This window comes from Oncorhynchus mykiss, chromosome 3, assembly GCF_057628025.1.
Source record: "Oncorhynchus mykiss isolate SJ-2025 chromosome 3, ASM5762802v1, whole genome shotgun sequence".
Classification (NCBI taxonomy): Eukaryota; Metazoa; Chordata; class Actinopteri; order Salmoniformes; family Salmonidae; genus Oncorhynchus; species Oncorhynchus mykiss.
In genome coordinates, this window is record NC_143024.1 from 32,582,103 (window position 1) to 32,607,888 (window position 25,786).

Below are 25,786 nucleotides of genomic sequence, written 5' to 3' on the forward strand. Positions count from 1 at the left end.
CCAAGGCTGTGACAAAACACACACAAACACGGTAAGTAATCAAATTGATCATCAGTGGCACAAACACCAACTCATTGTCTGGAATCTACTAACTGGAATGTGGTGCTTTTTTGAGTCTTCGGAGTTCACTCAAATGAACCATTATCACTGCCATTAAATAATTTTGCATCCACTCGTTTAGAACATGCTGGAAGAGGGAATAATTCCAGAAGAGGGAAGAACTCCATCCTGGTGACCTCATAATTCAACTTAGTTCTGTGGAGGCCTGCAACAATAACGATTCTCTAGTGACAGACTTAGAAATAAGAAAACAAATATTATGTCTATGGGGACAGCATAGCATACATGTTTTTTTTCAAAGGTTTGTGCAAAGTGGCCAAGCCGCGATGGAGTGTTTGAGGGGGGTCCTCAAGCGGTAAGGGAATAAATTGTCAAATTGACATTATTGAGATGCATAGGCTTACTACATAATGCTGTCATTGGTGAGTTTAGCCTAAATATCTAACCTTTTTGACAGGGTTCCCAGATTCCCAAGGCGACGCCCACGAAGCAAGACCAAACCTCGTCTCAGTGGACTTGTGCGGAGTTTGGGCGGGTTTTTGTTTGGCCTATTCCTTGCCTCTGTGTACGGAATGACTGCACTGTTCGTACAGAACCAAGGCCTGTGGTATTGCGTGTATACCACGATTGCCATAGCTTTCCTCACAGCATTTGGTATGGGCCTCTCCATCCGTGTGCGAGCGAATGTTATGCTAATGATGCCAATGCTGTGTTCAAGTGAGTAGCCTACATATGAAGATTGTTTTAACCATACCACAAAAAAAATGTGTATGTGCTGTGCGTTGAAATGTACCCAGTTACCCAGTCAAATAAACACTGGCAATATTTAGACAGGTAGCCCAATTATGATCCTTTCCCCCCCCCACTAATTGGTATTTTTAACAATCAGATTAGCTCTGAAAAATATCTGAAAATACCAATTAGTGTGAAAAAAAAATCAGAATGCAGCCTTTCAAACAGAGAGACTGAAACGGGATTGCTGCAAACTGGATATATTGTTTCCCAGTATGGTGTAGGCACTTACAGTAGAAGGGAAAGACCGCTATTTTGTACGAAACAGGTGGAAACAGATGGAGGTGCGTCCTCGTCATAGCCTGTTTGTTTACATTTCTTCCATTCTGAATCGATGGGGGGGTAGTGTCCTGGACAACCATTGTTGACAAATAGCATTGTAGCTAAGCCTAACCCTTATCATTTTCCTAACCTGTTACATTAATTCACCTAATCTGCCACGTTAACCTGCTATGTAAACATACCATATGTGGCGACAAATCATCAGTATTACCACACATGGAATGAACCTTTGTTTGGTTGTAGTCCGCCAGAATACCCCACAGAAGAAGAACATAATAGAGGCACGGGCACCTCCAACCTGTTTACATTTTTCCCCGCTTTGAAAAGAAACATTTACTAAAAATAAAGCACTATGTATGCTATCTTTCATAGAGGAGTCGTGAGCAGCTGGCAACGTTTCCTAGTAGCTCACCCACTAGCACAATCTCTTTAGGACAGTCAGTTTGGAGATGCCAGAAAGGCTGGTCCATATTCTTTCTAGTGGGCCTGTCTAACTTTTTTAGTGCAAAATTATCATGATCTGGCTTATAATCAGAGTCTCAACTGAAAAAATGGGCTGTTGTGGGAGCCTCGAGGGAAACAAATGGGCTAGTGTGTTAGAAATGCCAGCACCAATTTCTGGTCCCAGTCCGCCCCTGAGATGACAAAAGCAGTGCAGAGGTGGAAGATGTGTAGGTAACTGCTGTTTAATTTGACAGGAAAATAAATTAAAGTTTTTAATCCCGGTGCTGAGCTAGTGTGTAGCAGCTAATTGCTGTAGGCTATGGCATGTGTTTGTTCTAGAATGTTATGTACGTCCCTTAATGATGGGTGAATAAAGTTAAAGCAGCCAAGGTGATAATGGCTGGAGTCATTTTTGCTTGTTTTTGCTTAGCCAAAGAACCCAACTATACGTTCATTCAGGGGTTAAAGTTTTCCATTACTGTGACGGATTTCCATCATATGGATTCTGAGGTCGTTTTTGAGATCAGTGTAGATCCTCAATAACTTGAATATGGATTCATATGGATCATTTCAAATAAATGTATTTGAATAAATTAGGGCAGATGCAAATTAACAGTTGAAACAGTTATTCAATGCATTGCATAGTAGTTAAGCAAATTGGTTATGCTATTTGTGATCCAGTTTGCTGATTTCCCATGGCCACCCCAGAAAAAAATCTGAGAAACACCCCTGGGTGGAAGGAATGACCTACAATGTATTACTCAGTAGACCAACTTGTTCTGGGTACCACTAACACACCTTTTTATGAATTTCCTCACAGTGAAGGGCAAGAACTTCCTCCTGTTCCTCATTTTCTCCATGTTGGTCCAGGGCCCCATGACCAACACCCTGGAAAACTTTGACCGTGCAGCGGACAGCGTGGTGTGTGGGGCCGAACTTGCCATGAACCAGACCCAGCAGCTGATGGAGCGAGCGGCTACACCTCTTCTCTGTGAGTCCAGCTGTTCCATAAGATCACACCACACAGCTGTAATTACACTCATTATACATGGTGTCTCAAATAGTTCACACTAGCTTTGTTTTCTCCATGGTCACTGAACTGGAAGGACATTGCAGGTGGAGACAATATGGTGGATGACTCCTTTTACAATACAATTTCTACACAATCTGAGTGCTCTGCAATGTCACACACCCTTATAAGCTCCTAATGTCCACGTGTTGCAGCTGTGCTGGGCAAGATAAAAGAGATCACCAAAAATGTCCACTCCGTGGCTGGGAGGGTACAGAACTTAATCCAGGCCCTGACTGAGTCTGTCCGCCACGTAGGTAAGTCTGTGGGCCATGCTTATACTAGCGCTGTCATTACTTGAAGACATTGTTAGTACAGTTACTGTATCTAACAATTTAACTCTCCAAATGAAGCCTTCCATTGATTTCTGTGCCCTCTACCTCCTGTTACAGCTCGTTCCCTGAGAAACGTGTTACACTTCCTGGTTGGCATTGGCGAGGTGTGTAATGAAAAACTGGGCACCCCCTATAAGAAGTGTAACAAGCTGTTTGATGATGCCCGTGATGACTGCATGGAGCTCCTGTCTGTGTTCAACTTCCTTTGTCACATTGTGGATGGGTTCCGCCCCCTCTGTGGTCTCGCTCGAGGTTGGTTGACATGTTGTTCCATCATACAGTAGAATCACTATCCTCACTCACCCTTACTTCCGTCAGCTGTCAGTAGTAGAGGAAGGGTAGCTGTTTGTCATAGTGTCAGAGGGATACATTATTGTCCACAAAGAAGCAGGATCAAATCGCAAGAGTAGGAACCTGAGAGGCTTTAGCACATATACAGCTGTATCAATAGAGCAAAGGAAATGTGAAAATGACTCAATCACTGTGGAAAGTGTCTGTTGTTTAAAAATAAGAAAATCTATGGTAGTGTTTTAATTAGGTTGTCATATCTGTATTGTCATTGTCGCAGTCTTAGCTCAATGTTTCTCTTAAAGAGCCATTTTAATGAACAACTTTGTTAGGGCCTTGCCTCCTAACCATTGCATATTTTATCTGAGATGTTTGTTCTCTGTTTTTAAGTCTTTCCCAGCTAGCAAATTTGGTTCCTTAGCAGTTTTGAGAAAGTACGTTTTTGGTTTCCCATTGGTTTGCGAACAAAGCCATAGGTTTCTTTACCGTTAAGGCTTTTCTAAAAGTTCCGAGAACAGAAGTGAACATTTCACCTGTTCTGGGAACATAGCTTTTCAGGTTGCAGGGAAAGTTTTCCTATTGTTTCCTGAAAGTTTTCCTGGGAGGTTTTATTAACGAATGGAAATTATAGGTTATTTTAAGGTAATTAAATAACATTCAGAGAATGTTTCAATAAGACTTTTAATAACACTGCTAGCTTAGGTTTATTGTTTTGATCTCCAAGCATAGATAGGACACATGGAAATTAATTTGCTTAGGCATTAATCATGCAAGCACATTTGTTTTTTATTGTGGCATGGTGTCAGCTCTCTATCCATGGAATTAGTCCACTGCGCCACGAGGATGGAACTAGCATGCCAGGTTTTTTAACTAATGCAAAGCCGTTAATTTTTGTCAATTCAAAAAGACCCTGTTTCAAAGGAAACAAGCACTCATTAAGATCAGGTGTGGCCAACACACCTGAAAACACTGAACTAGATAGAGGATAGAGAGACTTTTGTTGTTGCTGAGAATGGAATGTTTATGTTCTTTAAACGTTAATGTTTTCTTGGAGTTTTTATGGAAAGTTTTCTTAATGTTCTGAGAATGTTCTTAATGTTTAAATAGAACCATAAGGAAACCTGCAAAAAACGTTATGCTGAAGTACTGGAATTTTCAGAGAAGAACTTTGTATCCTAACATTCTCCGAACATTCTGAGAAAATTCCTTTAAATAGAACCATGAGGAAACCTGTAAAAAACCTTATGCTGAAATTACCACAGAAGAACATTGTTTCTTAACGTTCTCTGAACAATTTGAGAACATTACTTTAAGTAGAACCACGAAGAAACCTTTATGAAATGTTATGGGAAGGTTGTATGCAAAATAACCATAGGATAACCACGCTCTCATCAAGCTCTAAGCAACATATTAAGGTTCTCAGAACATTATGTGGTAGCTGGGTTGTCAGTGGTTTAAAATCTTTTGATACTCAGTTAGTGTTTCCTTTTTTCACACCCAAGCCTGTTTTTTTCCCGATTTTGGTGAAAAAGTGCTGACTATAAATATGTTAGCTCATGGAAAAATAGATAATCCATTGTTGTGAGGTTGACATCAGTGTGGAGGTACAGCACAGCCCTCCTCTCTAGCAGCTCTGCAGTGCGCTGTGTTATTCTTTAGCCTAGGAGGGCAAGGTAACTTAGGGGCCAAGGCCTTGTTAAAACCCTCCAGCCCCACGCCGCTCTCAGGTTTCCTCTCACATTTTCCAGGAGGAGCATAGCCGTGAGTCGCCCTCCGTCCCTCTGCCTCCCCCTCCATCCATATGCCCCCACCCCCTCCGTCCTTCTGCCTCCCCTCCATCCATATCACCCCCCCCCTCTCCGTCCTTCTGCCTCCCCTCCATCCATCTGCCTCCCATGTTTTCTTTTCAAATGAATTATTGTTTTATATCCACCGCTGCTCTCGGGCCAGCCAGGAGCCAGCCAGGAGCCAGCCAGGAGCCAGCCGGGCACGGGTGACTTTTTAATCCAAACATGACCTGAGGGCCAGAGACAGGAGGAAGAGAAAGAAAAGATAAAACACACTTCCTGGCCCTTGGGAGATCTAGAATGCTGCTCTCAGCATAAAGTGAATGGTGGCATTTCACTTTCTAAACTATGGGTCATAAATCCTATATAATGCTGTCTTATAAACCTGACATGACATTTGGGTTTACTTTTAATGACCGTTCATAATGGTTTTATGAGACAATGAATAGAGCCTGTGATGCAGAGATGCATTTGTCACGTAAATTAGCTAGAGGAAATGTCATTGTAGGTATGAGGACAGTAATTCTCAATTACATTCCTCTCATTTCAGTTGGTCAGCTGTTTTGCATCATTCCTTCTTACATTGTTGGCCACATGAAGACAAAGATTGCTGCCCGTAAGTAAAGTGCAGAGGTACAAAAACCTTGACCTCATAATGGTTTCAACTATTTCTCTATTCAAAGGTAGAACATTCTTTAATACCATCATTCTACTGTAACTCCTTTTTGATGGCCATTCTAAACAGTCACAAATGCACAGTGACACATTTTGGTGCATGTCTCTTTGCTCTCTTCTAGCAACCATAGCAGCTTTCGAGAAGATGAAGAAGGAGTTTGAGTTCAACATATCGACCTCTATGCACTTTGACATGAATGTGAACAGCAGTCAGTCGCTGCAGCAGGTGTCACAGGATATGATGGAGGAAGTGTCGGTGGAGCTGGGACGTTTCCAGGAAGTGATGGGGCTAATAGCCTACATAGGCCTCTTCCTTCTGCTGCTAATGTACCTACAGTAAGTCTATATTCATTCACATGGGTCATGCAAACAAGGTTTGACGAGGAGCGGTATACTCTATACCAGGGTTTCCCCCCTCCGGTCCTGGGGCCCCCTCAGCTGTGTAGTGCAAAAAACAGAACTTGCACCCGGGGGGACCCCAGGACCGATTTTGGGAAATTATGCTCTATACTGTGTGTGTGTGTGTGTGTGTTCTTTGTGTGTGTGTTTTAAAGGGCTGTCCTGTACAAACACAAGTACCTGCACCAGGATGACTTTGACAACACTTACATCACAGAGCAGTTTGAGGAGCTCGACCAGAGATTGGCTAGTGAGGGAAAAACCCCTGTCCTACCTCTCAGCCAGAGAGAGGCCCGCACCTACATCAGACCATGTGAGTGGAGCAGGAAGAGAGGGAATGCACAGGAAAGAGAAGATAAGATAAATGGATTGTAGGGAGGAAGCAATGGGGGTGTGGAGAGAAAAGGTACAAAGCGAAAGGATATAGAGAAGTTAGAAAATGAGAGAGAACAACAAAAATGTCTAGAAAGGTGAAAGAGAAAGTCAGTGTAACATTGATGTCATGGCAGTGAAAACACTCACCCACCCACCTAACCTCCCCTACCCCACACCCATCCCTGTCCTCTAGTCTCAGTGTACCTGACAGCCAGGGAGCGGCAGATGGCTGCCCTCAGCGCAGTGTCCATTCTCAGGCACATAGCCATGGGATGCCTGGTGGTGGCGCTGGACCTGGTGGTCTTCTGGATGTTTGACCTGGTGCACCACCAAGCCCAGGGGGACATCGTGGCCAGAGGTGAGACAGTCTGGCTACAGGGAAATAAATAGATGATGTTCAGTTCAAGGTTATTTACTGTAAATCTTACTAGCCACCCCACCCATCAGTGTACTCACAGGTGCATGGTTAAAAACAGAAATAGACGAAAGGTATAATGTCTGCATTCGTTATTGCTTCTAAAAATGATATTTACCTGAATGAAACCAGAAACACTGCAAACAAACCAAGTCTCAAGCTATTTTATTTGTAGACGTTTTGTTTGGGCTGATATTTTGGACTTAGTTTTTTTAGACATAATGAACAGTTTATTTTATGAGAGAAAGTGGTTTTTTGGTGTGATGAGTAGCCTTACCTGAAACTTGTCCTGAACATCACTTTACTTCGTTCTATTCAGTACAATCAAGGAATTAAACTGGACATCAGTTTCCAATTAAATACTATAGTACAGATTATTCGAATGAAATTGTATATCAAACCATATTTGGAACGAACAACATCATCCAAGACATTGTTCTCTCTTTGTGCTCTCTCTAGCACCCATCGTAGTGGCGGTGGAAGTAAATGGCACAGGCTATGCCTCGGACATCTTCAAGGACATAGTGGCTGCCTTCGCCATTCTACAGAAGGGCAACATCACTGTTCTCAGCAAGAAGTGTCTGATGGAGCCTTCAGAGCCAGACCACTCAGGATACATGCTCATAGGTAACACCTAGACTAGTATTATTTAGTATTTACTAGGATCCCCAAGTGCTACCAAGGCAGCATCTACTCTTCCTGGGGTCCAAACAGGAATAAAACAAAACAGCCTACATTATAAATACAATAATACTTCATACAACACATTGTTACTCTTATTACAAATGTACAATATCATTTTTACAATACATTTACAATACTACATTAAGTAAGGGATAGTCAATGAGGAGCTACAGTATATCACAAAAGTGAGTACACCCCTCACATTTTTGTAAATATTTGAGTATATCTTTTCATGTGACAACACTGAAGAAATTACACTTTGCTACAATGTAAAGTAGTGAGTGTACAGCTTGTATAACAGTGTAAATTTGCTGACCCCTCAAAATAACTCAATACACAGCCATTAATGTCTAAACCGCTGGCAACAAAAGTGAGTACACCCCTAGGTGAAAATGTCCAAATTGGGCCCAAAGTGTCAATATTTTGTGTGGCCACCATCATTTTCCAGCACTGCCTTAACCCTCCTGGGCATGGAGTTCACCAGAGATTCACAGGTTGCCACTGGAGTCCTCTTCCACTCCTCCATGACGACATCACGGAGCTGGTGGATGTTAGAGACCTTGCACTCCTCCACCTTCCGTTTGAGGATGCCCCACAGATGCTCAATAGGGTTTAGGTCTGGAGACGTGCTTGGCCAGTCCATCACCTTTACCCTCAGCTTCTTTAGCAAGGCAGTGGTTGTCTTGGAGGTGTGTTTGGGGTCGTTATCATGTTGGAATACTGCCCTGCGGCCCAGTCTCCGAAGGGAGGGGGATCATGCTCTTCTTCAGTATGTCACAGTACATGTTGGCATTCATGGTTCCCTCAATGAACTGTAGCTCCCCAGTGCCGGCAGCACTCATGCAGCCCCAGACCATGACACTCCCACCACCATGCTTGACTGTAGGCAAGACACACTTGTCTTTGTACTCCTCACCTGGTTGCCGCCACACACGCTTGACACCATCTGAACCAAATCAGTTTATCTTGGTCTCATCAGACCACAGGACATGGTTCCAGTAATCTATGTCCTTAGTCTGCTTGTCTTCAGCAAACTGTTTGCGGGCTTTCTTGTGCGTCATCTTTAGAAGAGGCTTCCTTCTGGGACAACAGCCATGCAGACCAATTTGATGCAGTGTACGGCGTATGGTCTGAGCACTGACAGGCTGACCCCCCACCCCTTTAACCTCTGCAGCAATGCTGGCAGCACTCATACGTCTATTTCCCAAAGACAACCTCTGGATATGAGCACGTGCACTCAACTTCTTTGGTCGACCATGGCGAGGCCTGTTCTGAGTGGAACCCGTCCAGTTAAACCGCTGTATGGTCGGCCACCGTGCTGCAGCTCAGTTTCAGGGTCTTGGCAAACTTCTTATAGTCCAGGCCATCTTTATGTAGAGCAACAATTATTTTTTTTCAGATCCCCAGAGAGTTCTTTGCCATGAGGTGCCATGTTGAACTTCCAGTGACCAGTCAGTATGAGGGAGTGTGAGAGCGATGACACCAAATTTAACACACCTGCTCCCCATTCACACCTGAGACCTTGTAACACTAACGAGTCACATGACACCGGGGAGGGAAAAGGGCTAATTAGGCCCTATTTGGACATTTTCACTTAGGGGTGTACTCACTTTTGTTGCCAGCGGTTTCGACATTAATGGCTGTGTGTTGAGTTATTTTGAGGGGACAGCAAATGTACACTGTTATACAAGCTGTACACTCACTACTTTACATTCTAGCAAAGTGTAATTTCTTCAGTGTTGTCACATGAAAAGATATACTCAAATATTTACAAAAATGTGAGGGGTGTACTCACTTTTGTGATATACTGTATGTGTTCTATTGAAAATTCTGAATGACGTGGAAGGTGTGTTCCACCAAGCGCTAGTGGAGTGGAACTGACAGTCCATGGAGTTACATTATTTTCCAGAGAATGCATAGAGTCATAAGTTAATCATCCTTTTTATACCATGGCTACAATTTAACACATTTGGCACTAGAAATGTGTTCATTTGTTTGTATAAATGTGTTCAACATCCATTAAAGTAGCTAGCAAGTTTACTAGATGGCTACAGTAGTGTCCGTGGTAACCAAACAAACAGACTTGCTAGTGTATCTAACCAAGCCATCAGTTCTAGCTTGCTATTATGAATATCAAATTCAACAATACCAATACTGTGTTCAATTCGACTTTTGCTTTTAAAACCAGCTCAAACAAAACGTATAAAAATGAACTATAGCCATTGAATTCTACAGTGCAAATATACCGAGCTCTTAAAGCCAATCAAAAAGGAATGCCATGGTATAATACAATATTACATTGCAACGTTTGTGTGTTAGAGAGTGTGTGTGTCTTTTCACAGCCCGTGTTGTGCTGTGACGTGTTCTTTTATCTGTTGTTTTGTCTGTTGTTTTATCTGTTGTTTTGTCTGTTGTTTTATCTGTTGTTTTGTCTGTTGTTTTATCTGTTGTTTTGTCTGTTGTTTTATCTGTTGTTTTATCTGTTGTTTTATCTGTTGTTTTATCTGTTGTTTTGTCATCTGATTTTACTGCTCGCTTGAGCTACTTGATGTAGAAGAGAGTTCCATGTAGTCATGGCTCTATGTAGTACTGTGCATTTCCCAGAGTCTGTTCTGGACTTAGGGTCTGTGAAGAGACCCCTGGTGGCATGTCTTGTGGGATATGTATGGGTGTCTGAGCTGTGTGTTAGCTGTTTGAACAGACAGTGCTGTTCGGTGCTTTCAACACATCAATACCTCTAACAAAGACAAGTAGTGATGCAGTTAATCTATCCTCTACTTTGAGCCAGGAGAGATTGACATAAATGTTATTGATATTATGTACATTTAAGGGCCAGTCGTGCTGTTTTGAGACAACTGTAATTTGCCTATGTCCTTCTTAGTGGCACTTGACCATTTGACTGGGCAGTAGTCCAGGTCTGTAGGACTTGTTTTATAGATAAGGATGTCCGAAATCAGAGCAGCGCTATATCAGACACCTCCCCATCTAAGTTACCGTTGCATCAATATGTTTAGACCATTTCAGTTTCAAATCTAGGGTTAGACCAACTTGCTCAATTGTTCATTAAAAGATTTAGATTAGGTTTAGGGTTTAGCGCAGGGGTTCCCAAACCTGAAAATTCTGGTGACCCCACCCCATGTGAAAAAAATTATACATTGTACAGCCAATGTTTACTTTTTAGGGGGGGAGCTAAGGCAGTGAAATGAAAAACATTCTAACAGTTTTTCTGATTGTCTTCTCAACTCACCATCACATACTTTTAATGGAGAGCAGCCTATTTTCAAATTAGTCTGACATAATGTCCCTTATCTCACCACCACTAATGAGATGGGTGTGCTTGAATCATGTTGCATCGGAGCTTCTCAAAGTCAGGGGGCGTGGTCGACCTGGATCGATATCTGGTTTTAATGCAGAAGAGAGCACTGAATCCAGCTTCACACAGATATAAACTGGCAAGGGTAGCCACCCATGAATTTTATGGTGCTTTCAAGACAACTGGGAACAAGTTCAAATCATGACGACAGTGACCTTTAGAACAGAAAGTCAGAGGCCTAGAAAGAGGCCTGAGTTCCTGAGTTGGAATTCCGAGTTGGATGACTGTTCAAAACTATTTTTCCCAGTCTGAGCTAATTTCTTTCCGAGTTCCCAGTTGCCTTGAGCATACGGAAGTCGGAGATTTCTGAGTTCCCAGTTGTTTTGAACGCAGCATTAATGCTCAGAGGGAGACAGCAGGGTATTGCCTTTGAGTCAAGAACCAAAACTCCTCCGTAGTGACCCGTGAATGCATTGTCTGCAGTATTCGGTCACATGACAGCTATGTCAGCTGTTCAATTTCACTTCCCGGCATGTCAACTGAGCCAGGATCACATTCAAATGCATTGGGAAGTAGGTCCGTCCCAAACTGCTCATCCAAGCGTTGGAGGTGAGCAGTTGTCACTTGTGTAGGGCACTTCTGATGATGCTGTTTTCTGTTTGTTTTTTTTCATTACACAGAAAGTCAACCAAGTCTGTTTTTTTGTTTGTTTTCATATCCATTGTGAATGACAACAGTTCCTCTCTCAATGCACATGTTTTCCCCCAACACTCCCCCTTGATAACCACCAAGCCTCGATGTGAAACATTGCCATGCTCTGATCACATATCTCCACATAGTATTGCGAACAGGCGTGGGCTCAGTGGATGTGGTTTGATGTAGTTAACCATTTAAGTTACCTGCTGCAGTATATCTCGAGTTCTATGCTCAGCTCTTTTGCCACCAGTTGCTCTCGGTGTATTATACAATGTGTCCATATTGCAGAGGGAGACACATTCATAACTAGAGTGCAGAGGCTGTCCTGTGATAGATGGAGCTATATCTGTGCAAATGTCCACCATTCGATCCCATATGGAATCTGTTCGTCATCAATGTAGCCACGCAGCACACTCAACATCCCATATGTCGTTTCATACTTGGGAATCGTGAGACAGAACAATATGTCCTTGTAAATAGCATCCCCCTACATGTATAGCAAACAAAAGTCAATGCATAGGCATCTCGGCCCTAACAGCTGACATCCATTTGGAGAGGATAAGCTTGGAAGTTTTTGAGTCAAGAGTTTCCTCTTGATTGCTAGCAATAGCATCAATTCTTTGTTTAAAGGTGTTATCTGACAAAGGTATTGAAGTGAGTTTCTGTGCCTCTGCCTCCCAACACATTGTTTTCACCATATCAATTGCAGTCGATAATATCAAAGTCTCTCCTAGCCATTCACCGTGGGAAATGCAACGGTCAAGTGGGGCCTTTGCCAATGATCTAAGCGCATTCTCTGGTTTCATTTTATCTTTTAGATTTGAATAATTTATATATAAAGGTATATATTTAGATTTTGAGGGGATTTTGGAAATTCTCCCGCAACCCCCTTTTCATATCAGGCGACCCCTAGTTTGGGAACCACTGGTTTGGTGAATGATTTGTTCCAAGTACAATGCTTTTAGGTTTTGATATATTTAGGACTATCTTTTTACTAGCCACCAATTCTAAAACTGTCTTCAGATCTTTATGTGTTGCAGTGATTTCACTTACTGTGGTAGTTGACATGTATAATGTTGAGTCAACAGCGTACATGGATGCACTGACTTTATTAATGCTAATGGTAGGTCATTAGTAAAAATATTAAAAAGTAAGGGGCCAACACAGCTACCTTTAGGTATGCCTAAATCTACTTGGTATTCAACCAGACCTGCTGTTTCCAACTCTCTAGAGACAGCAGGAGAGTTAGAGATACTCTGAATGATCGGCTATGAAAAGCCAACTGACATTTACTGCCGAGGTGCTGACCTGTTGCACCCTCGACAACCACTGTGATTATTATTATTTGACCATGCTGGTCATCTATGAACATTTGAACATATTGGCCATGTTCTGTTATAAACTTCCCCCGGCACAGCCAGAAGAGGACTGGCCACCCCACATAGCCTGGTTCCTCTCTTGGTTTCTTCCTAGGTTCTGGCCTTTCTAAGGAGGTTTTCCTAGCCACTATGCTTCAACACCTCCATTGCTTGCTGTTTGGGGTTTTAGACTGGGTTTCTGTACAGCACTTTGACATCAGGTGATGTAAGAAGGTCTTTATATTTTATTTTATTGATTGATTGGTTTAAGTTAGAGAAGCATCCATTAAAGAACATCCTCTGCGTTCTGGTAGATATGTAACTCTCAATCCACAATATGGCAGAGGATGTAAACCCATAAAACATATATTTTGCAGCAGACTATGATCGATAATGTCAAAAGCTGCACTGAAGTCTAACAAAACAGCTCCCACAATCTTCTTATTATCAATTTCTTTCAGCCAATCATCAGCCATTTGTGTCAGTGCAGTACATTTTGAGTGCCCTTCCGTATAAGCGTGCTGAAAGTCAGTTATTAGTTTGTTTACTGTGAAAAAGCATTGTATCTGGTCAAACACAATTTTTTCCCAAAGGTTTACTAAGGGTCAGTAGCAGGATTGGTTGGCTGTGTGAATCAGTTAAGGGTGCTTTGCTATTCTTAGGTAGTGGAATGAATTTTGCTTCCATCCAGTCCTGAGGGCACACACTTTCCTGTAGGCTTAGATTGAAGAGATGGCAAAGAGGAGTGGCAATATAGTCAACTACCATTTTACTGAGTTACAGTTCATATAAGTAAATCAGTCAATTGAAATAAATGTATTCATCTATGGATTTCACATGACTGGGCAGGGGTGCAGCCATGGGTGGGCCTGGGAGGGCATAGGCCCACCCACTGGGGATCCAGCCAATCAAAATGAGTTTTTCTCCACAAAGGGGCTATATTATAGGCAGAAATACTCCTCAGTATCATCAGCTGTCCAGGTGACTGATTTCAGAAAATCCTGCAGGTGAAGAAGCCGGATGTGGAGGTTGTGGACTGGCGTGGTTACATGTGGTTTGCGGTTGTGTGGCCGGTTAGATGTACTGCCAAATTCTCTAAAAAGATGTTGGAGGTGGCTTATGGTAGACAAATTAACATTCAATGATCTGGCAACAGCTCTGGGGGACATTCCTGCAGTCAGCATTTCAATTGTATGCTCCCTCAAAACTTGAGACATCTATGGCATTGTGTTGTGTGACAAAACTGCACATCTTAGTGGCCTTTTATTGTGCCCAGCACAAGATGCACCTGTGTAATGATCATGTGGTTTAATCAGCTTCTTGATATGCCACACCTGTCAGGTGGATGGATTATCTTGGCAAAGGAGAAATGCTCGCTAACAGAGATGTAAACAAATGTGTGCATAAAATGTGAGAGAAATAAGCTTTTTGTGCATATGGAAAATATATGGGATCTTTTATTTCAGCTTATGAAACATGGCACAAACACTTTACATGTTGCGTTTATATTTTTGTTCAGTAAATATATTTTGGGGGGACTTTTAAACTTAAAATATCTGGTAGAACTTGCCCCTAACATTATCTGCCAAAATAATGGAAATGGGGGATACAAAGTATATTGAAAGCAGATGCTTAAGCAATTAATGTTAAGCAATTAACATCCCATCATGCTTAGGGTCATGTATAAAATTATTTTGGCCATTATTTTTGCTACCATGGCTATGCTCCCATAAGATGACAATTCTCCCATCCACAGGGCGATAGTGGTCACAAGATCTCAACCCAATTGAACACTTATGGAAGTGATTCTGGAGCAGTGCCTGAGAACACGTTTTCTATTATCAACAAAACACCAAATGATGGAATTTATCGTGGAAGAATGGTGTCTCATCCCTCCGATAGAGCTCCAGACACAACAGTGTATGCCAAGGTGCATTGAAGCTGTTCTGGCTCGTGTTCTGGCTACAGGGTCTCTGTAATGGACAATTGTTGCTAAAAGACACTGACACCCAGTGGACAAAATAACCTGTTCACTTTGCTTCCTCTCTTATCACAGGATTCCTCTATGGACTCACCTTGTTCATTGTGTTCGCTGGAAGCTACGTCAAGCGGTTAAGGAGACTCGTGTGTGCCAGGTACCACCCAAAACGAGAACGGGTACGTTATTACTCAGTCACACCTCTCTCCTTATCTGTCCAGTCCCAAACCCCCTCCTCTAGTCCTTACCACTTCTGTGTTTGCTGATCTGAGGGAACCAGGTAGGTGTAGTAATAGATGGATACCTTTCCAGTGGACTTAGCTGTTGCTTCCATCTATCCATTTCCTTTAGATCTGCAAACACCGACGAGTTAGGGGCTGTCAGTTACATAAAAACTACACTGAAATAAAAAGATCCACAGATAGATTTGTTCACAATAGCCACTTCAGGTTGTGATTTTGGGCAGGCACAATAGAACTAGTTCTGCAGTAGTCTGCTGGTCTGGGAGGAATGTGAACCATGCATAGAATTTAAACAATTTCAAGACTTCAGGGGAACAGGCAGGTCAGCACTGCACTGCAATACAGATGTGCTTATCTTGATTTCAGGACAAAAGAACAGACAGAAATTGAATGCTGGTCTTATATTGTGGCGGTCTTTGTCATTGTTTGTATACTAGTAGTGGCACGGTTAGCATCACACTCAGCCATGATCTATTACAAACTGGTGTGACAGGGAAGGTGTTGCATCATTCTAATGGCAGTGTTCATACACTTTGCCAGCAGCTTCAGGTTTAGTGTTACTACATTTTATAGTAGACTGTTGGAATTGAAACCATGTACAGAATGTTGAGCATCGACACCGGGTCTGTGTAACGTAACTTAGTATATGTGCACACATAACGCGATCTACAGGTAACTGCCAAAATAAATGAAACACCAACATAAAGTGTCTTAATAGGGCGCGAGGCCACCACAAGCCACCAGAACAGCGTCAATGCACCTTGGCATAGATTCCACAAGTGTCTGGAACTCTATTTATCTTTTAGAGTGATGCGACAACATTCTTCCATGAGAAATTCCATAATTTGGGGTTTTGTTAAAACTTCTTAGCGATAGGGTCTAGTTTCCTGAATTTCCGCCTGACAGGCGTGCCCAAAGTAAACTGCCTGTTACTCAGATCCAGAAGCCAGGATATGCATATATCTATATATTGGTAGCATTGGATAGAAAACACTTTGAAGTTTCAAAAACTGTCAAATTAATATCTGTGACTATAACAGAATTGATATGGCAGACGAAAATCAGAAGAAAAACCAACCAGAATTTATTTTTAGGTCCCAGGCTCTTACTGTGGAAGCTATGGGTTCTATGTAATTCCGGCTCCCAGGTTGCAATTCTTATGGCTTCCAGTAGATGTCAACGGTCTTTATTCAAGGTTTCAGGCTTGTTTTTTTTTTAAACTAGCAAGAATTTTGAGTTTTGGTGAAGAGAGCACCGGAACAATGTCAGTCTTTCGGCGCGTGAGGAAGAGGGTGCACGCTTACTAATTCTACTTTCCTATTGAGCATACTACTTTCCGTAGGAAATATTATAGTTTATTTACATTTTAGAGCACCTGAGGATTACATAGAAATATCGTTTGACTTGTTTGGCCGAAGTTTAGCGGTAGCTTTTTGGACTCCTTTGTCTGCATGTTGAATGAGTGGATTACTGAAATTGATGGCGCCAACTAAACAGACTTTTTGGGATATAAAGAAGGATTTTATCTAACAAAACGACCATTCATGTTGTAGCTGGGACCCTTGGAATTTCAAACAGAGAAAGATCTTCAAAAGTAAGTGATTTATTTAATCGCTATTTGTGATTTTATGAAGCCTGTGCTGGTTGAAAAATATGTTGTGGGGTGCCATCTTCAGACAATCGCATGGTATGCTTTCCCTGTAAAGCCTATTGTAAATCGGACAACGCAGTTAGATTAACAAGAATTTAAACTTTTAAATTATATAAGATACTTGTTAGTGAATGTTTAATATTCCGATTCTTTATTTGAATTGCACGCCCACCAATTTCTCTGGATGTTGTCGACTGGTGTACCACTAGCGGGATGCCTAATCCCTAAGATTAAGGGTGGTGGAAAAACGCTGTCTTAAACCTCGTTCACATTACCCATAAGCACTCTGTTACGTTGCACCGGATGTCATGCATTTCAATAGGGAAGTCCTCAACGGAGTGCAAATGCAATGCCCCCTTGCGGTTGAAGGCTCCGTTGCAGGACGGACAACGCACACTTTGAAATTTTTGCATACTTTTACATTTTTCACATTTTGTCGAAGAACAGGAAGTTGCCAGACCACAGAAGATAATATGTTGTTTTCGGTAATGGCTTTATGGGATAGCTAACAACTTCCTATAAGTTAATAGTATTTTAATAGCTATGTTAAATAATACACATAGGCTGTTAAGCCAATTCTACTATATGACTGTTGCCTCCCTTTTTAAGTTCATTGTGATGGTAATGACGTTTGTTTTTGCTGATAATTATTAGGTGGAGGTCGCTAGCTACAATGGTATCGTCAACCTAGCCTAGCTTTTAGCTAGCTGCTCTGCAGTGCAATCTAGCTTGACTTGCTATAAAGTTATAGAAACAAGTTGAGGAAAAAGTAACTCAACAAAACATGTTTTATTATCACCTGTAACAATATATTTATCCTGTCTTGAATGAAAAAGTCACATTTTGTAATTGCACTAAATATGTGCAATCTCTGACGAGAGACAGGCTCTCCTCCATCTTGCATTGCAAACACTACACTTGTCCGTTCAGCAGTGGGGCAAGACTCCGTGAAGATGACGCACGGTGTAATGAAATACGTCACGATGTAAACAGGGCGCCGTAAACATGCGCCACTACAGAATCTCCCATAAGTGTTCAATTGGAATGAGAATTGAGATCTGGTGACTGAGACATACACACACCCTTTAAACCCTTATACTGCCTTGAGACCCCTCTTTCAAAGTCACTGAGAACTCTTCTTCTAGCCATGTTAGCCAAAATAATGGGCAACTGGGCATTTTTATACATGACCCTAAGCATGATGAAAGGTTAATTGCTTAATTAATTCAGGAACCACACCTCTGTGGAAGCACCTGCTTTCAATATATTTTGTATCTGTTACGGTGCGTGAATGAGGACCCAAAAGCGACTTAACGTAAACAGAGCTTCTTTAATAACAAAACAAACGTAGGCTCAGATGGACCGGCAGATTCCGACAGGACAGGACAAGGTTGCAGCAAACATGACGATAGTCTGGTTCAGGCATGAACAACACAAACAAGAATCCGACAAAGACAGAAACAAAAACAGAGAGAGATATAGAGGACTAATCAGAGGGAAAAAGGGAACAGGTGGGAAAAGGGGTGACGAGGTAGTTAGGAGGAGACAAGGAACAGCTGGGGGAAAGAGGGGGAGAAAAGGTAACCTAATAACGACCAGCAGAGGGAGACAGGGTGAAGGGAAAGGACAGAAACAAGACACAACATGACAGTACCCCCCCACTCACCGAGCGCCTCCTGGCGCACTCGAGGAGGAAACCTGGCGGCAACGGAGGAAATCCTCGATCAGCGCACGGTCCAGCACGTCCCGAGAGGGAACCCAACTCCTCTCCTCAGGACCGTACCCCTCCCAATCTACTAGGTACTGATGACCACGGCCCCGAGGACGCATGTCCAAAATCCTACGGGCCCTGTAGATGGGTGCGCCCTCGACAAGGATGGGGGGGGGGGGGGGGGGGAAGACGAGCGGGGGCGCGAAGAACGGGCTTGATACAGGAGACATGGAAGACCGGGTGGACGCGACGAAGATATCGCGGAAGAAGAAGTCGAACTGCGACAGGATTAATGATCTGAGAAATACGGAACGGACCAATGAACCGCGGGGTCAACTTGCGAGAAGCGGTCTTAAGGGGAAGGTTCTGAGTGGAGAGCCAAACTCGCTGACCGCGACAATATCTAGGACTCTTAGTTCTACGCTTATTAGCAGCCCTCACAGTCTGCACCCTATAACGGCAAAGTGCCGACCTGACCCTCTTCCAGGTGCGCTCGCAACGTTGGACAAAAGCCTGAGCGGAGGGAACGCTGGACTCGGCGAACTGAGATGAGAACAGCGGAGGCTGGTACCCGAGGCTACTCTGAAAAGGAGATAGCCCGGTCGCAGACGAAGGAAGCGAGTTGTGGGCGTATTCTGCCCAGGGGAGCTGTTCTGACCAAGACGCAGGGTTGCGAAAAGAAAGACTGCGTAAGATGCGACCAATAGTCTGATTGGCCCGTTCTGCTTGACCGTTAGACTGGGGGTGAAAGCCGGAAGAGAGACTGACGGAAGCCCCAATCAAACGGCAAAACTCCCTCCAAAATTGAGACGTGAATTGCGGACCTCTGTCCGAAACGACGTCTGACGGAAGGCCATGAATTCTGAAAACATTCTCGATTATGATCTGTGCCGTCTCTTTAGCAGAAGGAAGCTTAGCAAGGGGAATAAAATGAGCCGCCTTAGAGAACCTGTCGACAACCGTAAGAATAACAGTCTTCCCCGCTGACGAAGGCAGTCCGGTGACAAAATCTAAGGCGATGTGAGACCACGGTCGAGAGGGAATGGGAAGCGGCCTGAGACGGCCGGCAGGAGGGGAGTTACCGGACTTAGTCTGCGCGCAGACCGAACAAGCAGCCACGAAGCGACGCGTGTCATGCTCCCGGGTGGGCCACCAAAAACGCTGGCGAATGGAAGCAAGCGTACCCCGAACGCCAGGGTGGCCGGCTAACTTGGCAGAGTGAGCCCACTGAAGAACGGCCAGACGAGTAGGAACGGGAACGAAAAGAAGGTTCCTAGGACAAGCGCGCGGCGACGGAGTCTGAGTGAGTGCTTGCTTTACCTGCCTCTCAATTCCCCAGACAGTCAACCCGACAACACGCCCCTCAGGGAGAATCCCCTCGGGGTCAGTGGAGGCTACTGAAGAACTGAAGAGACGAGATAAAGCATCAGGCTTGGTGTTCTTAGAGCCCGGACGATAAGAAATCACGAACTCGAAACGAGCGAAAAACAGCGCCCAGCGCGCCTGACGCGCATTAAGTCGTTTGGCAGAACGGATGTACTCAAGGTTCCTATGGTCAGTCCAAACGACAAAAGGAACGGTCGCCCCCTCCAACCACTGTCGCCATTCGCCTAGGGCTAAGCGGATGGCGAGCAGTTCGCGGTTTCCCACATCATAGTTACGTTCCGACTGCGACAGGCGATGAGAAAAATACGCGCAAGGGTGGACCTTGTCGTCAGAGAGGGAGCGCTGAGAAAGAATGGCTCCCACGCCCACCTCTGACGCGTCAACCTTGACAACGAACTGTCTAGTGACGTCAGGTGTAACAAGGATAGGTGCGGATGTAAAACGATTCTTGAGGAGATCAAAAGCTCCCTGGGCGGAAACGGACCACTTAAAGCACGTCTTGACAGAAGTAAGGGCTGTGAGAGGGGCTGCCACCTGACCGAAATTACGGATGAAACGACGATAGAAGTTCGCGAAGCCGAGAAAGCGCTGCAGCTCGACGCGTGACCTAGGGACGGGCCAATCAATGACAGCTTGGACCTTAGCGGGATCCATCTTAATGCCTTCAGCGGAAATAACAGAACCGAGAAATGTGACGGAGGAGGCATGAAAAGAGCACTTCTCAGCCTTCACAAAAAGACAATTCTCTAAAAGGCGCTGGAGGACACGTCGAACGTGCTGAACATGAATCTGGAGTGACGGTGAAAAAATCAGGATATCGTCAAGGTAAACGAAAACAAAGATGTTCAGCATGTCTCTCAGGACATCATTGACTAATGCCTGAAAGACAGCTGGAGCGTTAGCGAGGCCGAAAGGAAGAACCCGGTATTCAAAGTGCCCTAACGGAGTGTTAAACGCCGTCTTCCACTCGTCCCCCTCCCTGATGCGCACGAGATGGTAAGCGTTACGAAGGTCCAACTTAGTGAAAAACCTGGCTCCCTGCAGGATCTCGAAGGCTGAAGACATAAGAGGAAGCGGATAACGATTCTTCACTGTTATGTCATTCAGCCCTCGATAATCTATGCAGGGGCGCAGGGACCCGTCCTTCTTCTTAACAAAAAAAAACCCCGCTCCGGCGGGAGAGGAGGAGGGGACTATGGTACCGGCGGCAAGAGCTACAGACAAATAATCTTCGAGAGCCTTACGTTCGGGAGCCGACAGAGAGTATAGTCTACCCCGGGGGGGAGTGGTTCCCGGAAGGAGATCAATACTACAATCATACGACCGGTGTGGAGGAAGAGAGGTGGCCCTGGACCGACTGAACACCGTGCGCAGATCGTGATATTCCTCCGGCACCCCTGTCAAATCACCAGGCTCCTCCTGTGAAGAAGAGACAGAGGAAACAGGAGGGATAGCAGACATTAAACATTTCACATGACAAGAGACGTTCCAGGAGAGGATAGAATTACTAGACCAATTAATGGAAGGATTATGACAAACTAGCCAGGGATGGCCCAAAACAACAGGTGTAAAAGGTGAACGAAAAAATAAAAAAGAAATGGTTTCGCTATGATTACCAGAAACAGTGAGGGTTAAAGGTAGCGTCTCACGCTGAATCCTGGGGAGAGGACTACCATCCAGGGCGAACAAGGCCGTGGACTCCCTTAACTGTCTGAGAGGAATGTCATGTTCCCGAGCCCAGGTCTCGTCCATAAAACAGCCCTCCGCCCCAGAGTCTATTAAGGCACTGCAGGAAGCTGACGAACCGGTCCAGCGTAGATGGACCGACAAGGTAGTGCAGGATCTTGAAGGAGAGACAGGAGTAGTAGCGCTCACCAGTAGCCCTCCGCTTACTGATGAGCTCTGGCTTTTACTGGACATGAAGTGACAAAATGACCAGCAGAACCGCAATAGAGACAGAGGCGGTTGGTGATTCTCCGTTCCCTCTCCTTAGTCGAGATGCGGATACCTCCCAGCTGCATAGGCTCAGCACCCGAGCCGGCAGAGGAAGATGGTAGTGATGCGGAGAGGGGGGCAACGGAGAACGCGAGCTCCTTTCCACGAGCTCGGTGACGAAGATCAACCCGTCGCTCAATGCGAATAGCGAGTTCAATCAAGGAATCCACGCTGGAAGGAACCTCCCGGGAGAGAATCTCATCCTTTACCTCTGCGCGGAGACCCTCCAGAAAACGAGCGAGCAAAGCCGGCTCGTTCCAGCCACTGGAGGCAGCAAGAGTGCGAAACTCAATAGAGTAGTCTGTTATGGATCGATTACCTTGACATAGGGAGGACAGGACCCTGGAAGCCTCCTCCCCAAAAACTGATCGATCAAAAACCCGTATCATCTCCTCCTTAAAGTCCTGATACTGGTTAGTACACTCAGCCCTTGCCTCCCAGATTGCCGTGCCCCACTCACGAGCCCGTCCAATAAGGAGAGATATGACGTAGGCGACACGAGCAGTGCTCCTGGAGTAAGTGTTGGGCTGGAGAGAAAACACAATATCACACTGGGTGAGGAACGAGCGGCATTCAGTGGGCTCCCCAGAGTAACACGGCGGGTTATTGATTCTGGGCTCCGGAGATTCGAAAGCCCTGGAAGTGGCCGGTGGATCGAGGCGGAGATGGTGAACCTGTTCTGTGAGGTTGGAGACTTGGGTGGCCAGGGTCTCAACGGCATGTCGAGCAGCAGACAATTCCTGCTCGTGTCTGCCTAGCATCGCTCCCTGGATCTCGACGGCTGAGTGGAGAGGATCCGAAGTCGCTGGGTCCATTCTTGGTCGGATTCTTCTGTTACGGTGCGTGAATGAGGACCCAAAAGCGACTTAACGTAAACAGAGCTTCTTTAATAACAAAACAAACGTAGGCTCAGATGGACCGGCAGATTCCGACAGGACAGGACAAGGTTGCAGCAAACATGACGATAGTCTGGTTCAGGCATGAACAACACAAACAAGAATCCGACAAAGACAGAAACAAAAACAGAGAGAGATATAGAGGACTAATCAGAGGGAAAAAGGGAACAGGTGGGAAAAGGGGTGACGAGGTAGTTAGGAGGAGACAAGGAACAGCTGGGGGAAAGAGGGGGAGAAAAGGTAACCTAATAACGACCAGCAGAGGGAGACAGGGTGAAGGGAAAGGACAGAAACAAGACACAACATGACAGTATCCCTCATTTACTCAAGTGTTTACTTTATTTTGGCAATTACCTGTATTTGTCTATTGTCAGCCGATGGGTATTTATTGTCTTGCCCTGGTGACAATCTAATTTCCTCTCTGAGATTGACAAGCATGATCAGGAAATTCTATAGATTATCAACTGGGCCAGGCTGCAGATGAATTCTATTTGTCCAGCACCTTTTCCAGATCCAGACACTTTTAACACAACACAGAGCAGGTAATGGTGTTTCTCGTTCCTCTGTGGGGCAGAAGCGGGTGCATCTCCTCCACAGGAGGATCCAGAGCCAGCGTAAGTCTCTAGGTAAAGCCCTGCTGAGGTCTGTAGCCAGGAGCAGGGCAGACAGAGAGGGGACCAGATTCCTCCAGACACTCACAACCTGGTAAAATGAATGTCAATTTCACCTAAATCTCCCATTCTAGAAGCCATTTTGCATTTTTCACCATATTAATATTTTAACTAGTGCATTTTCTTTGCCCATGCAAATCCAGAGTAGTCCAGGACTGTAACACATGACACATATTTATAGTGGATGTGTGCACAAATAACTTTGACATGTCACTAATGTTATTACAGCTAATGATGTGTTCTTTAATCTAGCCTCCCAGGTGGGTCCTACCTGGCTGAAATTCTGGGGGTGTCCTCTGTCTCTTGCATGGCCTGTGGAAGGAGAGGAGAGGGACAGAGCGACCCCAGCATGGTCACATGCATCACCCCTCAGTGTAAAGGTACAGCAGCCGAACTCAGACCTTTTTAAGGTTGTCTTTGTTTGGGGATTTTTTGTTTTTGTTTATAGGACCCCCTTGAAAAGTAGATTGGTTTCCTTTAAAAACTCTACAAGCTCATAAATGTTTACCTGCCTTTCATGTACCGCTTTTCTTTGAGTATCATAAAATCTTTCCATTTTCCTTGTAAAATGAATTGGAGTTTGACCTTACTGTGTGTACAGTGAGTGAGTTGACTCTGTTAAACTGTTGACTCACCCTAGAAGGATAAGAAATCAGCTAACACCTTTGGTGAAGCACCACAAGGAGTGTTTCTCAAAACCCCTTTCAAAACTCTTTGAAACCACTTAGGGATTACTTGTTGTTTCAGAATGTTAACCCAGATTTGCGAGCCATATCTTTGATATTATTTTGTGACATTGCCCCTGGTCTTGTTGAGTTTTATGTTCCCCTTGGCAATCTGACTTTTCTGTTCCATTCAACTGCTCCACCCTGGTTTGTTGCACTCTAACCCATCTGCTGTTTTAACATTACACAGGGGTATACTGTAAGCAGTGCTTCCAGAGTATTGGCCAGGTGTGTGCAGTTTGCATGGGACCCCTGACCTTTCAGGAGGACTGTGAGGAAGAGCTGTGAGTCTTCCACAGGGGCATTACTCATGATGACCACCTGTTAGAATGTTAAACCTGTTAGACTCTAGTTGACCATTTAACTATCATGTTACACTTTGTTTGGTTACACTTAAGATACAGTAAATTACTCACTTGCCCCAATTGCATTGTGTCACTAGAAACCAGTTGTCACACAGTAACTAAACATATAACTAATGTGGAATAAAAATGAATGAATTAACTAAAATGTGCCCCTTAGTCATACAGAATAGCAGTTGTGTGGTATAACCTGTATGTTCCAGAGACTCCAGTGATGATGAGCAGCTGGGCCTGTGGACCGCCGCCCTAACTTCCCCCCACATCACCCACAGGGGCACCAGGAGACTGATGAAGAGGAGGATCTCCATGGCAACCCGGCGGCGGCCCTCAGAGAGCAGGGTGCAGCGTGGGGCCTACAGCAGTATAGGGCTGGTGGAAGGAGACAGTGGGGACAGTAGTGGTCATATCAGTCCCCCCAGTGACTCTGAACACAGGTAATGGAGATGTGACTCTTCATATTTATGATTATGATCACTACTGTCATTACCATCAGAATGAACATGATCTGACATTTAATTGAGCATTCATTATCTCTGCCTGTCATCCCCAGTGAGCCAGATATGATTTACCAAGACTACTCAGAACAGGACCACTCTGAGCCTAGTGACGATGACTATAACCACAACCCCAACCCAACATTGTCCCTCTCGGCCATCTATGTGAGCAGGGGGCTGGAGACCCAAGGGTGCGAGAGTGACACTTCAGACAGTGACGCCTCGTTTCACTCTGTCACCTCTGGCCGGATTGACCACTCTCAGTATGGATGCCTGAGAACGGTCACAGTTCACAGCCTTGACCACAACTCACAACAACAAACTTTCTCAGGGATGACCACCTTAACCAACCAGCTCCATTGACATTCAGAAGGAACTAATTGTGCTCAGCTCAGAACTGCAGTCTGTGATAAAGAGGCTACAGATGCTAATAGGGATGAGCAAATGACTTTCTAAGTTATATACATTTAATTTAGTATTAAAATATTTTTTTCCCATATTATCAAAGCATTAGCACATTTATTTTCCATATGTAAGTGCAATAAAAATAGGGGAACTTTATAGTGAACTAGTAGATTCATTTGAAGTGTTCTCCAAATCTAGAATGTAAATGAGCTTGTTTGGTTTTGGTTAAATTGCCCCCATTTATGCTTTAGTGCCAGTGGAATGCACTGCATGAATCACCTGCACTCCAGCGCTTCAT

The 25,786-nt window shown here is 44.3% G+C and overlaps 1 protein-coding gene across 1 annotated transcript; it reads left to right on the plus strand.

The window, feature by feature from the left end:
- The first annotated feature begins 386 nt into the window (after positions 1 to 386).
- On the plus strand, positions 387 to 25,585 carry dcst2 (DC-STAMP domain containing 2). Its single transcript, XM_036964655.2, has 15 exons — positions 387 to 415; positions 518 to 777; positions 2,399 to 2,569; positions 2,803 to 2,904; positions 3,040 to 3,234; positions 5,608 to 5,673; positions 5,855 to 6,068; positions 6,287 to 6,444; positions 6,700 to 6,864; positions 7,381 to 7,548; positions 15,029 to 15,129; positions 23,406 to 23,536; positions 23,755 to 23,882; positions 24,418 to 25,023; positions 25,140 to 25,585. Exons 1-14 carry the CDS (start codon positions 387 to 389, stop codon positions 24,513 to 24,515), a joined length of 1,986 nt encoding a protein of 661 aa, XP_036820550.2. The 3' UTR covers positions 24,516 to 25,023; positions 25,140 to 25,585.
- The last annotated feature ends 201 nt before the right edge of the window (positions 25,586 to 25,786 follow it).